This window comes from Clavelina lepadiformis, chromosome 4 (assembly GCF_947623445.1).
Source record: "Clavelina lepadiformis chromosome 4, kaClaLepa1.1, whole genome shotgun sequence".
Classification (NCBI taxonomy): domain Eukaryota; kingdom Metazoa; phylum Chordata; class Ascidiacea; order Aplousobranchia; family Clavelinidae; genus Clavelina; species Clavelina lepadiformis.
This window is the reverse complement of record NC_135243.1, coordinates 3089652-3102507: the sequence shown is the minus strand read 5'-3', so window position 1 is coordinate 3102507 and position 12856 is coordinate 3089652. Positions and strand designations below refer to the sequence as shown.

At 38.6% G+C, this 12856-nt stretch overlaps 3 protein-coding genes across 3 annotated transcripts in view; all 3 read left to right on the top strand.

Annotated features, from left to right (window-relative positions):
• The window catches only part of LOC143451826 (uncharacterized), a 119798-nt gene that overhangs the window by 77367 nt on the left and 29575 nt on the right, over positions 1-12856 (top strand). The window lies entirely within an intron of this gene.
• On the top strand, positions 2995-6058 carry LOC143451676 (corticotropin-releasing factor receptor 2-like). The gene is made up of 8 exons (XM_076952392.1): positions 2995-3016; positions 3072-3151; positions 3397-3518; positions 3981-4101; positions 4298-4607; positions 5028-5161; positions 5471-5692; positions 5927-6058. The coding sequence occupies exons 1-8, from the start codon at positions 2995-2997 to the stop codon at positions 6056-6058; spliced, it is 1143 nt and encodes a 380-aa protein (XP_076808507.1).
• LOC143453422 (5-oxoprolinase-like) lies at positions 8183-11712 on the top strand. The gene is made up of 9 exons (XM_076954769.1): positions 8183-8245; positions 8470-8676; positions 9244-9418; positions 9676-9785; positions 9851-10417; positions 10481-10563; positions 10632-10792; positions 11025-11122; positions 11246-11712. Exons 1-9 carry the CDS (start codon positions 8183-8185, stop codon positions 11330-11332), a joined length of 1551 nt encoding a protein of 516 aa, XP_076810884.1. The 3' UTR covers positions 11333-11712.

Genomic DNA, 12856 nt, shown 5'->3' with positions numbered 1-12856 from the left:
TAGTGCAGAAGTACACCGTCAGACTTTTGACAATCTGTAAATTCGAACAAAGTTAATATTGTTGGAATTGGAGAGGAATTTGTTTGACCGTCAACACAGCGTTGGTTCTGGTGTAAATCCAACACAGCGCCAACAAGCGGGGACTAAACCTACAATGAATCTGTTACCAAATGAATCGTTACTTAACAATAAGAACGAACATGAACGGGAAGTTTCAGCCTTTCTACGGTATCATGTTAAAACGCAATTTTCTTCTAAATGTTTTTTTAAAATATTGCATTTTTATAGAAACTTGTTTGTTGATTTATACATAGTTTAATGTAGGATCTACTTGACGTCAGAGGCGGTATTACCAACGCACCTCGCAAAGATTTAGTTTCTCGTAAGCGACGCTTTCACTCACAAATTCCTTCCGAGTTGTACCGGAGTACTTCTTGGAAGAACAATGAGGTTTAGTGGCTCGTAATATTTACAAGTTCTTCGTCAGACCACCCTAGAGCACATTGCAAGGAAGTAGGCTGCTTAGTGGAGTATATATGACGAATGCTTCGAAACAGTTGTGTCTTTGATGAGGTTAACAGGAACAGATAAATCAACATTAAAATTCTTTCCTTTCATAACTTACAAATTTTCCTAAATCGTTAAATTTAGTTGCAAAATTTTCCTTGTGGAGTAGTTGCTGAAAGGAATGGTTTTATTGCGACACAATTTCCCACAGTATAAAAGAAAATAAAAATACAAGACTTCTACGGGCGAGTGCGGACGAAATTTGACACTAAGGCGTTAATTTAACTTCGCGATAACTTTCGTACTGTACTTAACGATTTTCTTTAATTTCCTTCTGTAATTTTCACTGGTAACTGGTAAAAAAATTAACTTTCCAGAAGATAACAGCAAACGAGCTCTTTTACAATTATAGGTTGAAAAGTTCTCGTTTGCAAGAAGACACGCGCAATTAGACACTCAAACATTGTGGTTTATAAAAACAAGATAACTTAATTGTACAAAATTACAATCCGAATTTTGAAGATCAAGATTGCAACAAGACAATTGAGTAGAAAAATTGCATTATTGAGTTATAAGTGAATACTTAATATGGCCTCGAATTTACACTCTAATTGGATATAGTCCAACTTCAGAAGAAATGGCATCGCACAAAATTAAATGTTCTTCATAATGTAGTTTGCCATATGCTTGGGTAGTTAGTTCAGTGCAGGGCTGTAGAGTGACGCGGTGTCGTGGTGGGTTTATAAAACCACCCGCATTGATGGAGCCTGCCGTGTTCATTGAAATCTCTGCTCAGTTGTTTCTTTTATGTTTGCGGTTTTTTTTTACTCGAGCTTTTAATGTTAGACTTGCTTGTTTCAGTCATGACTGGTTTCACTTTCTGTCTTCCAAGAAAGATTTATAAGTAAGGTATAATGAAAGATTTATAAAGTTATAGTTATAGCCATAAAAAGCCCAAATGCCGTTGCAATAAATGCAAAAGTTGTAGTGCAAGGTGTCTGATTTATAACCAGAGCAAAGGATGTGTTCAGGGATTAATGGGTATGCTTTTATTAATAAAATTAGTTGGGATAAAATTAAACAAATTTTTTTCGCTTTTTTCTACATCAGCTATTGACCTGTATAAGAAAACTTTCAATTAATAGATTGTTCAAGTAATGACGTCAATGAAAATGATGTCATTCTCGTAAAAATGAACTTGGCCGCTCAGGTATTAAGTCAAAGTACAAGATAGGTCATAAAATTACCGGGCCACGTCGCTGTAACATGCAATTTGACGTTGTCAAGTAACTAAACTAAGCTATGTATAGATATGTAGAGCTGTTTATTAATGTGATTATGACTTAACAATTGCTGTAGTTTATAGCTCTACGTTCATTTTTGATCAATCAAACTTTCCACCAAAACAAAACCAAGTGTCTTTTTCTGCTGCTAATATTCAACGGAAAAGTTCTATCAGAGATTCAACGCTTTATCTTCAACTTTTTAGTAGTCATGACTCATGAGTGTCTTAATGTTTCATTAAGTCTGCCATGATGTTGGCGACTTTGACTAAATCTTTAAATAAATGTGAAATATTCAGAAACTAAACCAGAAAAATAAATTAAATTAAAATTAAAACCATAAAAACCGCTGTTTGGTACCTGTCGTTCATTCGAACTGAAATACGAGATAAACCGCGATGACGTAACAAGGATCGGAAGTAACGTGGACTATGTATCACCTCTGTGAGAAAGCGAGTTTTCCTTTCTTACGTCACTTTCAAATATCAACAACACTTCTCGTGAGTTGTACAGAGTTGATTGACTTTTAATTTTTGTATTTTTCGTCACTTTTATCCTTTTCTTAGTTGATGGTCAGTGGGATCACTTCAACAAATTTGGACAAAATGTGTGCCAATTATAGGTAATCGCTTTATATCGAAAATGATGTCATAATAGTTTTCTGTGACATCTTATTTTAGCCGAACATGCTACTACTGTATTTTGTATTTCCTATTCGACCCAGCCAAGAGCCACACGATAAAGAAATTGAGTTTCTGGGAGAGAAAAAGACGAGTTGCGTCATCATTGCCAAATTCTGTCAAAATTACACCAAAGTACCCGGTAATATTATGACGAAACAATCTCTTCTCTCAATCTCAACTAAAAAAAAACACAGAAACAATTTCAATTTTTCAGAAAACTAGAAATACTCGATATTTCCACAAAATCCTCACCTTACTTTCCTTGTTAAAGGTCATTGTCCTTACGTCAACACTCACGTGACCAACATGAATCCCCCGGATGTCTGCTTTTCCCAGACGCTTGGTGGCGGCATTGCCTATACTAGATGTTTTAAGGAGCTCGATGGAGTTCATTACAACAATTCATGTATGAGGGTTTTAACCTGGACGACATTAAGTTATTCACAGTATACTTTTTATATTCTCATTGCAATGGAGCTGCCTATATCACTGTTTACAAATAGATAAACTTGAAATTTTATATGAAATTTGGTGGCCTACAAGGTTATCGATGAAAATAAATGGAACATTCGTATGAGTTACTTTCTTTGAAATCCAGTTAACGCGACTCGCAAGTGTGAATCAGACGGAAGATGGTCTCGCATTAATTTTACTGCTTGTCGTCCAATACCGGCCTTGGTCAGTTCTGCATCAATGCATTCACATAAAAATTTTATGCATAGATTTAATAATTCCAGAATAACAACAAATAGGGCTTACATTCAATTAACTTTAAATAAATTCAATCTGGAGTCAACAAACTTTATCAACTTATATGATCAAAATTGCTTGTTACGAATTATATGATTCAATACTAACATCGCTTGGGAGGGGATAGAAAGTTTTAAATCTAAAAATTGATTTACACGATTTTTAAATTTCAGGGTGACCCTGCCGAAAATTACGTCAATACTCATCTCAAGATTGTCGTCATGATAACTTACGTAGGCAGGGGACTTTCCCTCTTCACATTGGTTATCGCTTTTTTACTCTTCTGGAGACTCAGGTACATCTATGGCGGATGACATCGATTTTAAAACATCGCGATAACTCGATTTAGAGGTCACTGACCCCGTATTCTTTGATCTCAGTTTTAGCCGTTTGAGACCTTGGGTCATAATCATACTGTGCCTTGAAATTAAATTCAATTATGACCTAAACGTAGTTTGGGAAAATTCACAGAGAGGTGATGACGAAAATTCGCAGCTTTACGCGATGGAAATTCTGCAACGATTCAATTATAAGAAACTGGTTATAAGAAAGTATATGGTTTGTATGTTGAAAGTTAAAAGACTTATGTGAGAAAAATATCTCTTGCATAGGGAGGACTCTATGGCATAAACTCTATGCTGACACTTTATACAAAGCATTAAGTGAAGTCCAATTGTGTTGTTCTCTTGCAAAAATAGGTTATTTCGGCTTTATTACGGCATGCATACGTCATTTTGTTTACGTCATCACGTTGTAGAAGCATCCGGTGTTGGAGAAATATCATTCATTGGAATCTTGCTACGTCACTCATTCTACAAAACGTCATCTGGCTAATTCATAGTTTCTTCACCAGCTACCAAACAAGAAAAAACAATGAAGTATTTTGACGTAATTAGTATGACGTAAACGATATCTTATGCTTACCATTACTCTTACAACGAAGCTAATTAGAATGTTTAAGTTTAAGTTTAATTACAAATTTACGGTTTGTTGTATCGACATTTTTTGGTAAACAAAATATCTTTATATAATATGTGCAAGTCTGCACAATTGTTTACGCCACTTCTTCTTCAGACAATCGCCCAGGTTTGGTTCCAGGTTCTATGTCGCGTCCTGGCCGCCATCTCCATCTACTCTCAAGTGGCCACTTACTGCTGGATGTTCGTGGAGGGCGTCTACCTTCACATGATGGTGGTCATGGCTTACACGTACGACAGGTTCAGCATAAAGTTATACATGGCGCTAGGTTGGGGTAAGTCAGGATTAATTACAGTTGCTTTGATCAATATTTCGATTCCCATTTTACGAGTCAGTGGGTTTCGACCTACAGTCAGTTCTGAAGAAAGAATTATTCTTCATCACACATTTATTTTTTTTTGCCGAAGTTTGCTGACAGGGTATCATGGTCACGTGGTAGTATCAAAGCTACCTACACACAAACGGGGACTATTGTGATGTCAGATAAGTCCATTGTTACAGCCATTGTCTTTGGCATCTACAAAATCCTGTTCAACCATTGACTTAGTCAGGTTATTTAATGTCATATATGTCACGCATCTTAAAATTGGTCCGAATATTAACATCCTAAAACTTGTCCTAACTCTTTTAGATTGCGCTAGGAATGTTTTGTTAATAGCGCTGTAGGAGATAAAGGAGTCTTTTGTGTTTTTATACGTGATTCTGAGATGTTGCATAAACCAAAGCTTATACCTGTTTCATTAAACTGTTTGTATCAGATAGGTTCAGCACAAATTTTCCTCGAAAACGTGTTAATTACTAATAACACAAGATGTCTATGACGCAGGTACACCGATCCCAATCACGGTTATATGGGCGGTGCTCAAAGCAGTTTATGAGGACAAAGAATGCTGGATGCAGAACCCGACAGATACCTGGGTCGAATATTTCTACCAGATTCCCATCTTTGTCTTGTTTGCGGTAAGTTTTTTATGACGTTATAACAATAATCAGAATTAAGTATAGGCTATAGCAGTCAGGATCAGAACTACCAGTCGCTCGGAGTAACTTATTTGAAATACTTTTTGCCATCTCTTAGTAAACCTGAAGAAGAAACTTATGCTTGCGAAAGCTCGTGTAAAAGAATCTAAAATAAAGTTAACTTTCAGAGCGCGACCACCTTATATCTTGTTTTTATTTTACTATCTACTGGGTCAACACGGTTCATCCACCATCAACCAAGTAATTTATGACGCTTTGGAATTAAAACATTTATTTCCTTCTAAACAGATCAACGCGTTGATAATGGTGAATGTCGTCCGTATTTTGGTCACTAAACTCATCAAGCAGAACTCGCTGGAAAGTGCACAGACGTATTCAAAAGCAGTGAAGGCGGCTTTCTTTCTTTTCAACCTTCTTGGAATTACTTACATCTTGTTTTTTCTCAGTCCGGGAGATGGCGCTGGTGAAATCGCTTTCTTCTACGTCAACGCCATCTTTCAGTCATTTCAGGTAAATTTGTTGATTCCTTCGATTGTGCGGTCAGAATTGTCTTTCATCTCCGGAATGCAACTGGCAACTTTAACTACATGTCTTACAATCGCGATCTGCACATAATTGCGCTTCTCTACCATTTGTGTATTGACGTCATAGCACTCTGGCGTTTCACTAACGGAGCCATAAATGTTTTGATTAATACATTTCTGACGAATTTCAGACAACTTATTGTTTTCTATGACACGGCAGGGTTTCTTGGTCTGTTTAATTTATTGCTTGAGCAACTCGGAAATTCTGAACGCGATTGGAAGGAATTGGCGGAAATGGCGTCACAATACAAGACTGCCCTGCTTCGAGAAAGACCTCCGTGGTATTGGCTGATGTTTGATCTGCAATTTATTAAATATTTTTTAACAAATGAAGTTTCCCCCCACCCAGCCACAGATCGAAGATGTTCTGTCATTACTCGATTTGATCGGTCTGTTTGGCTTATGACGTAACAATCACAGTTAAGGCATGATTATGACTATATTTAGTGAGACGTCACTCGACTCAATCCACATCACCGACCACTCATTTCCACGTAACCGTCAAGCTAGACAGGCATTGTGACGAATCCGGAACTGAAAGACCAGAACCATTTCCTTTCCACCAATTGCACTCAGTCATTTTGCATGAAACGAGTGCTCCGACGCTCCATCCAGCGGAAAATTATTTGTAGGAGCACAGTGTATTACTTTGTGGCATCATCCCTGCTTAATACCATGTACTAACTAAATGCCTTTCATGTAAGTTGTTACGTCACTCTATTACAAAACCACCAATGAAAAGCTTCGATGACGTCACACCTTGCCAACATAGCAAACGCTGTTACACGTCACAGGCAAGTAATTACAAGGCGAGAAAGCAAAGTAGAAAATGCTAAAATAACAATGCAGTGTGGTATTGGATTAGATTCAATGATACTATATTAGCGGTCATATACACATAGAAACATTATTAACAACCATAACATCATGTTACCAATCATCAATAGTTTGAACATAACCGACAAAGCTAATGATTTGGATAAGAATTGAACTGTTGGTTGGTTGGTGATTATCAAATTGGCAATGACAAAGGAAAAAAATTTTACTTGGAAAATCCAATAAAAAATATGCAAATATACAAGGTAAGAAGGCAATGCTAGGAAAAGAATGAGGAAAGACAAACTCTAGAAATAAATACAAGTCACAATCTATAAACAAAAGAAATCAACTCCACTCTCAAAGTCTGAAAAACAAGATTTATTGCCTCAAAAATGATGCAATCTTTGACTTTGTTGCTCCACCAAATGAGCAAAACAAATAAAGTATTGTCACGTTTGACCTGATCTTAGTTGGACAAGTTGTGACAATTTGATTTCAACATTCAGAGTAAAAAGTTAAAAATGTAAGAATCATATTGCGATGATGCCATGATCCTTCCATAGAAATCAAACGCTGGGAGAATATGGTGGAGGGGCAGGCTGTTCTGTGTATGGCGGTGGGACTGAAATATACAAATCAAATTGAATCACAGAAACACTGAGCTGACTCTCTTGCCCAACCGCAAAGAACAGCTTAAGATAATTGGAAAGTAAATCAACCTCAAAATGTACCATATTTGTCTTACAACTAAATAAGAATCATGAACTTTAGAACTCCAGTGAAAACTTGTAAATTCAACTTAAACTATCACGTTAAGCCTTGACTTTTGATAGAAGGAATATCACAATCCAGAATTCATTTTCATGGGATTGAACCCAAAATATTACCTGGTGCTTGGACGTTGGAGACTGCATTCATGCCGTCCACGTAAGCTCGTACCAGCATCTGCGCCAATTGTTGTCGTTCCGCTTGATTGACACCTTCAATATAAGTGACCATCGCTCGAATTGGGCAGTCAAAGTCATTTGAGTTCATCGCTCTATAAATCTGTGATGGAATAAATGTGCAAATTAAAGCAAAGCAGAATTCCATGAAAAATAGTGAACTCCAATCGTTGAAACTGAGAAGTTGAAACAAATGCTCAGAGTTGACTTGACACGCACCAAATATAATCATAACTGTATCTCACACATTATCATTATCTGTATTCCGCTTTCAATTATGTCTCAATAAAGACAAGAGTCAAGAAGTCAAAAGCAAAATAAAAAGCAGAAATAACAAAGAAATCAAAAAATCTTGCTTTAGTTTGTTGTCCGCATATTTTAATTTCAAACCCTGCTTTAGCAGAAATATATGGTTGGTTGCTTCCTACATTAAACATCCGACATGTGACGGCCACACAAAGCAAACTTACCAGTAACTTTGAAAAGTAAAAGAAATATTTCCAAAACCAGCACCATTTTTACAAGTTAATTTTTTCCGAGGAACTGTGGTTTTAATAAAGGACAAACACCAGCATGATCTTAATTATTTCAAACCGCATTGTGAAGATCAAAATCACTATATTATAACCTCTGACCTTTGACATCAAAGGTTCATGAGCATTGCAGAACAGATGGGTAGGATTCTACAACGGACAGCGATATCCACTAACATTAAGGTATTTGTCTGGCTTGAACTTGTCATATTTATACTTGTTTGTTATTTATACATTTCTGTTCAGTTCGGTCGTTGAAAGTCCTGTATATTCTTGTGGTTGTGTATATTGCAAGTCTTGCTTGTGCAAATATGTTCTTGACAACTGAGTAGGTGTAGTTCTATTATGATCATTGTGTGTCATTAGAACACTCATTCCTTATTGTGGAACATTACATGAATCGACAGGAACGACTTGACTTCTCCTGCGCTCTTTTCGGACCTGATGGTGGTCTTGTTTCCAACGCTCCTCACATCCCAGGCCACCTAGGGGCCATGCAGGATGCGGTGCAGTACCAGATGAGGGCGATAGATATCAATGAGGGAGATTGCATTCTCTCCAATCATCCTAGCGCTGGAGGAGTTCATCTTCCTGATCTCACCGTGATTACTCCCGTGAGTATGATCTTGCGATTTTCTTGGTGATGTGATAAATGTTATAGATTTGATCACGAAGTTTATCATATGATGTTCAAACATTTCATGGATGTGTGGCAATGGTGTTTGTGTTAACCAACCGCTACTAAAACATTATCAGAAGATTGTAATTTTTGCTGGGTTGTGATTGTGATTTATGCTGGTGTGTGATTGTTATTTATGTGATAATGTTGTGAATGACGTGATTTATCATATCATATGACGCCGAAAAGGTTCATGGTAGTTATTATGTGAAATGATGAATTGGTTTCTGGTTTTCTAAAAAATCAGTTTAATGATTGTCGGTTGTCATTTCATGTAAATAATCGTAACCATTCCGTTTCATATTACTGATCAAAAGTTTTTTTTTCACGTGAATGGTCATGAATACACTATACCCTTGTGACAATTGGTATTTTCATCATGATTTTATTTTCATGAATCATAATAATAATTTGTTTTATTAGTATTATATCATATGAAATTACATGATTCTATCAGACAACATTATGTAGCATGGCTTCATTATTTTCAACCACACACCAGGTTTTCATCCCTGAGCACACGAAGCCGATATTTTTCGTGGCAAACCGCGGCCACCACGCCGACATCGGTGGCATCATGCCAGGTTCAATGCCGTCAAACTCAACGTCGATAAATGACGAAGGCGCTGTCTTTAAATCGTTCAAACTGGTCAAGGATGGAATTTTTCAAGAAAAAGGTGATTTTACTTTTTCGGTAATTATAAATAACATCTGGTTCAATATTTCAACACATCTGGTTGCAAATACATTTGGTTTTCAGCTGTTGTTCAGCTCACCAAAAACCTATCAAAGGTGTGTTTGCAGAAAATTGCATTGGTCCATTTATGGTCCATGGTGCACTTAGTTTTGCGACAGCCTAGGCATTTCTTTAATACAAATTATAAATATCTGTTGCAAATGTTGGCAAATTTTGATTTTCCCTCTGACGTCACAGATGTAACGGCCGTTCTGCTGTCACCAAGGAAATTCCCGGGATGTAGCGGAACCCGCAATCTCCATGACAACTTGGCCAACTTGAGGGCACAAGTTGCCGCCAACCAAAAAGTTAGTGTCTTTGTGACGTCACAACTGTATCAATCACAGACAATTCAACGAGGTTTTCTGTTTAGGGGATCCACCTGGTCCAGGAGCTTATATCAAATTACGGGTTGGAAGTGGTCCAAGCTTACATGGCACACATCCAACACCACGCCGAGGTCGCGGTCAGAAATCTGCTGCGCGAAGTCTCCATGACAACGGACGGCGTACTCCGCGCGTCGGACAAGATGGACGACGGATCAGTGATCAACCTCCGGGTGGAGATCGACTCGAAGGAGGGCAGCGCGACGTTTGATTTCGAGGGGACATCCCCTATGGTGATAAACAACTTGAACGCGCCGAAAGCGATCACCAAGTCTGCCATCATCTACTCCCTCAGGTGCATGGTGGGCTACGACATCCCCCTTAACCAGGGCTGCCTCGCCCCTATCCACCTCCAAATACCCAAGTGGTCCATACTCGACCCCGATGATGACGCGGCCGTCGTCGGTGGCAACGTACTTACGTCACAGAGGATCGTTGACGTCATAATGAAGTTGTTTAAAGCGTGTGCGGCGTCGCAGGGTTGCATGAACAACACGACCTTTGGTGATGAGAGCTTTGGTTATTACGATACTGTCGCCGGTGGAGCTGGAGCGGTAAGTTCTCCGTTTTATGAATGACGTTTTGCGTGACGTAATGATGACGTGGCGATTTTGCAGGGACCAACCTGGCACGGTCGCAGTGGGGTTCACACTCACATGACCAACACAAGAAGCACTGACCCGGAAATTTTTGAAAAAAGGTGGGAAAGTTATATTTTATTGTGACGTTATCAAGTTGATTATTTGGTAACAAGTTTGTTTATGGCAGATATCCGGTTCTCCTGAAGAGCTTCCGGCTTCTCCCGGGCACTGGCGGAGAGGGACGTTATAAAGGCGGGGACGGGGTTTTGAGGGAGATTCTTTTTCAAAAGAACTTAACCTTGTCAGTGTTGAGTGAAAGGAGGGTTTTCCAACCCTATGGAGCTGATGGTAAGGGGGATTCCCCGTGTACCCACTTACAACCAGTTTGTGATGAATTATTTGATAATCTTGGAGAATGAAAAAGCGACGATGTAGGAACCGGTGTTACGAGGATGAGAGAGATATTTCCTAAGTTCTGACCATTTTGCTTCACAAACCTTAAATATGACTCATCACCAGCGCACGACCTCTGGTGGCGAATCTGCTCAAATTTCACTAAACTTGACCTTCTATAATGCAGGTGGTGGACCTGGAAGTCGAGGTGAGAACCTGTTGTTACGTCATAAAGGACCTATCGTTAACTTGGGAGCCAAAAATTTTGTCGTCGTCAACCCAGGCGTAAGTCTTTCTATTACGTCACAAGGACAGAGATTAATTAGAGATAGTTGATTTTGTTTTGATGAAAACGACGTTCTGTTTGTATTTTTGCTGTGGTCACTTCTTCCTATTTCTACCATCCAGGACATCTTTCATCTCAAATCTCCTGGTGGCGGCGGGTATGGAGCGCCTTCTAGCGATGACCAATCATCTCTTTGTAAACACCGCTAGGTAGCGACGTTATCTGCACGAGGGAGTGTTTTCGTGTTCCAATCTCAGCAATAAGCGCATTGACATCGTGCTCTTGAACTTATGGTCGAGGGCATTTTAGGTTAAACATCGTAGTGACTTATTAATTTCAATTATTAAGTTTTTATTAGCAAGTGCATTATTGTGCAAGCAATTTGTTGAAGCGGATTTTTATTTTTCACGACCTTTGACCTGATGAGAAGTTATTCCTCGTCTTTGTTTTCGTTTTTCTAAATTTACTGAAAAGATATTTTTTGCGTCACTCACAAAGTAATTGCACTGTAATCCCAAACTTCTGACAACTTAACATCAAATAATATCGTCTTTTGCCATAGATTTTGGCTCAGTCGCCTTCAGTGGCAGTTTTTGTGTATCAACATTTATTCCAAATCAACCTGAGGTTTCATTATGGATAACTACTATTATATTTAAGAATCTAGTTTTGCTGCGTTTTTTGTGTGTTTCAAAATGTGTCGTTTGTTTCGTCACAAATGCTGATTAAAACCCGGTTAAACATGATTGAAGTATGGTGAATAGAAAAGCGACATCATGCGAGTACAAGATAGGTTGATATTTGCCACACGTTGGCGTATGATTACTTTTTAAATTAAAGCTGCCCATCTCTTAACAAAGTTGAGAATTGCCTGTTAGAATTGAGCGCAAGCGAAGGTGGAACGTCTCGAGCATATTGTTAAGGTAATGTTCACGTCATAGAGCATTACGTAACAGCTATTGCCGATAGGTTTGTTTACTTAAAACATTGCTAATTACTTGTTTAATCCTTTGCACTTCATGCAACTTACTTTTTTACCATAATGCTATTTGCTGGGACTGTGCATTAAGAGAAAACAAAATTTGCATTGTGACGTAGCAGAGAAACTTTGAAATGACTTCCACTCCTATGAACTTTCACCGCATGGGGGGCCGGGGTTCGACTCAACCGACGTCGGCCGATTCCGCTCAACTCGCCACAAATGGGAAGTGGCGCGAAGGAGCAAACCACAGACCACGTCACAATACTACATTGTTCCATCTACCGATATCATCGCGGAGTACACTATCTACTCGTTCTAGATTACAGCACCACCGGGTGGGTGCTTAATCCCTGCCCTGATATCCTGTTCGTGTCCTCAAAAGAGATCGACATTTCCTGATATCCTGATCGTGTCCTCAAAAAAGATCGACATTTCTTTCAAATTTTATTTGTTGTCGTTGTTGGCAAGTGCATCAAAATACTTTGTGTTATTTTAAAAGTTTCTTTGTTTTAATCTGCAAGAAGGAATAAAAGCCTCTTCCTTGCCCTTCGCTTCTCAGGGTCGAGTGCAAGGTCAAGTTACATTTGAACGTCAAGAACTTTATTTTACCGTTTATGTTGGATGACCCCCAGCAACAGCAAACCAAAAGACAACCAACGCGCCCGACGTGATGACGTAAAGCGCCGCAATAAAAATAACCTGAGTTAAGCCAGCAGACAATCTATGCCAGCAGACAATCTATGCCGGCGTG

Excerpts from the sequence above, each read along its gene's own strand:
- LOC143451676 (XM_076952392.1), top strand. The coding sequence starts at position 2,995 with ATGAAATTTGGTGGCCTACAAG. Across the intron at positions 4,608-5,027 it reads ATTTATTTTTTTTTGCCGAA|GTACACCGATCCCAATCACG; the intron begins GTTTGCTGACAG and ends TCTATGACGCAG. Across the intron at positions 5,693-5,926 it reads CCATCTTTCAGTCATTTCAG|GGTTTCTTGGTCTGTTTAAT; the intron begins GTAAATTTGTTG and ends ATGACACGGCAG.
- LOC143453422 (XM_076954769.1), top strand. The coding sequence starts at position 8,183 with ATGAGCATTGCAGAACAGATGGGTAGGATTCTACAACGGACAGCGATA. Across the intron at positions 8,246-8,469 it reads CGATATCCACTAACATTAAG|GAACGACTTGACTTCTCCTG; the intron begins GTATTTGTCTGG and ends ATGAATCGACAG. Across the intron at positions 8,677-9,243 it reads ATCTCACCGTGATTACTCCC|GTTTTCATCCCTGAGCACAC; the intron begins GTGAGTATGATC and ends ACCACACACCAG.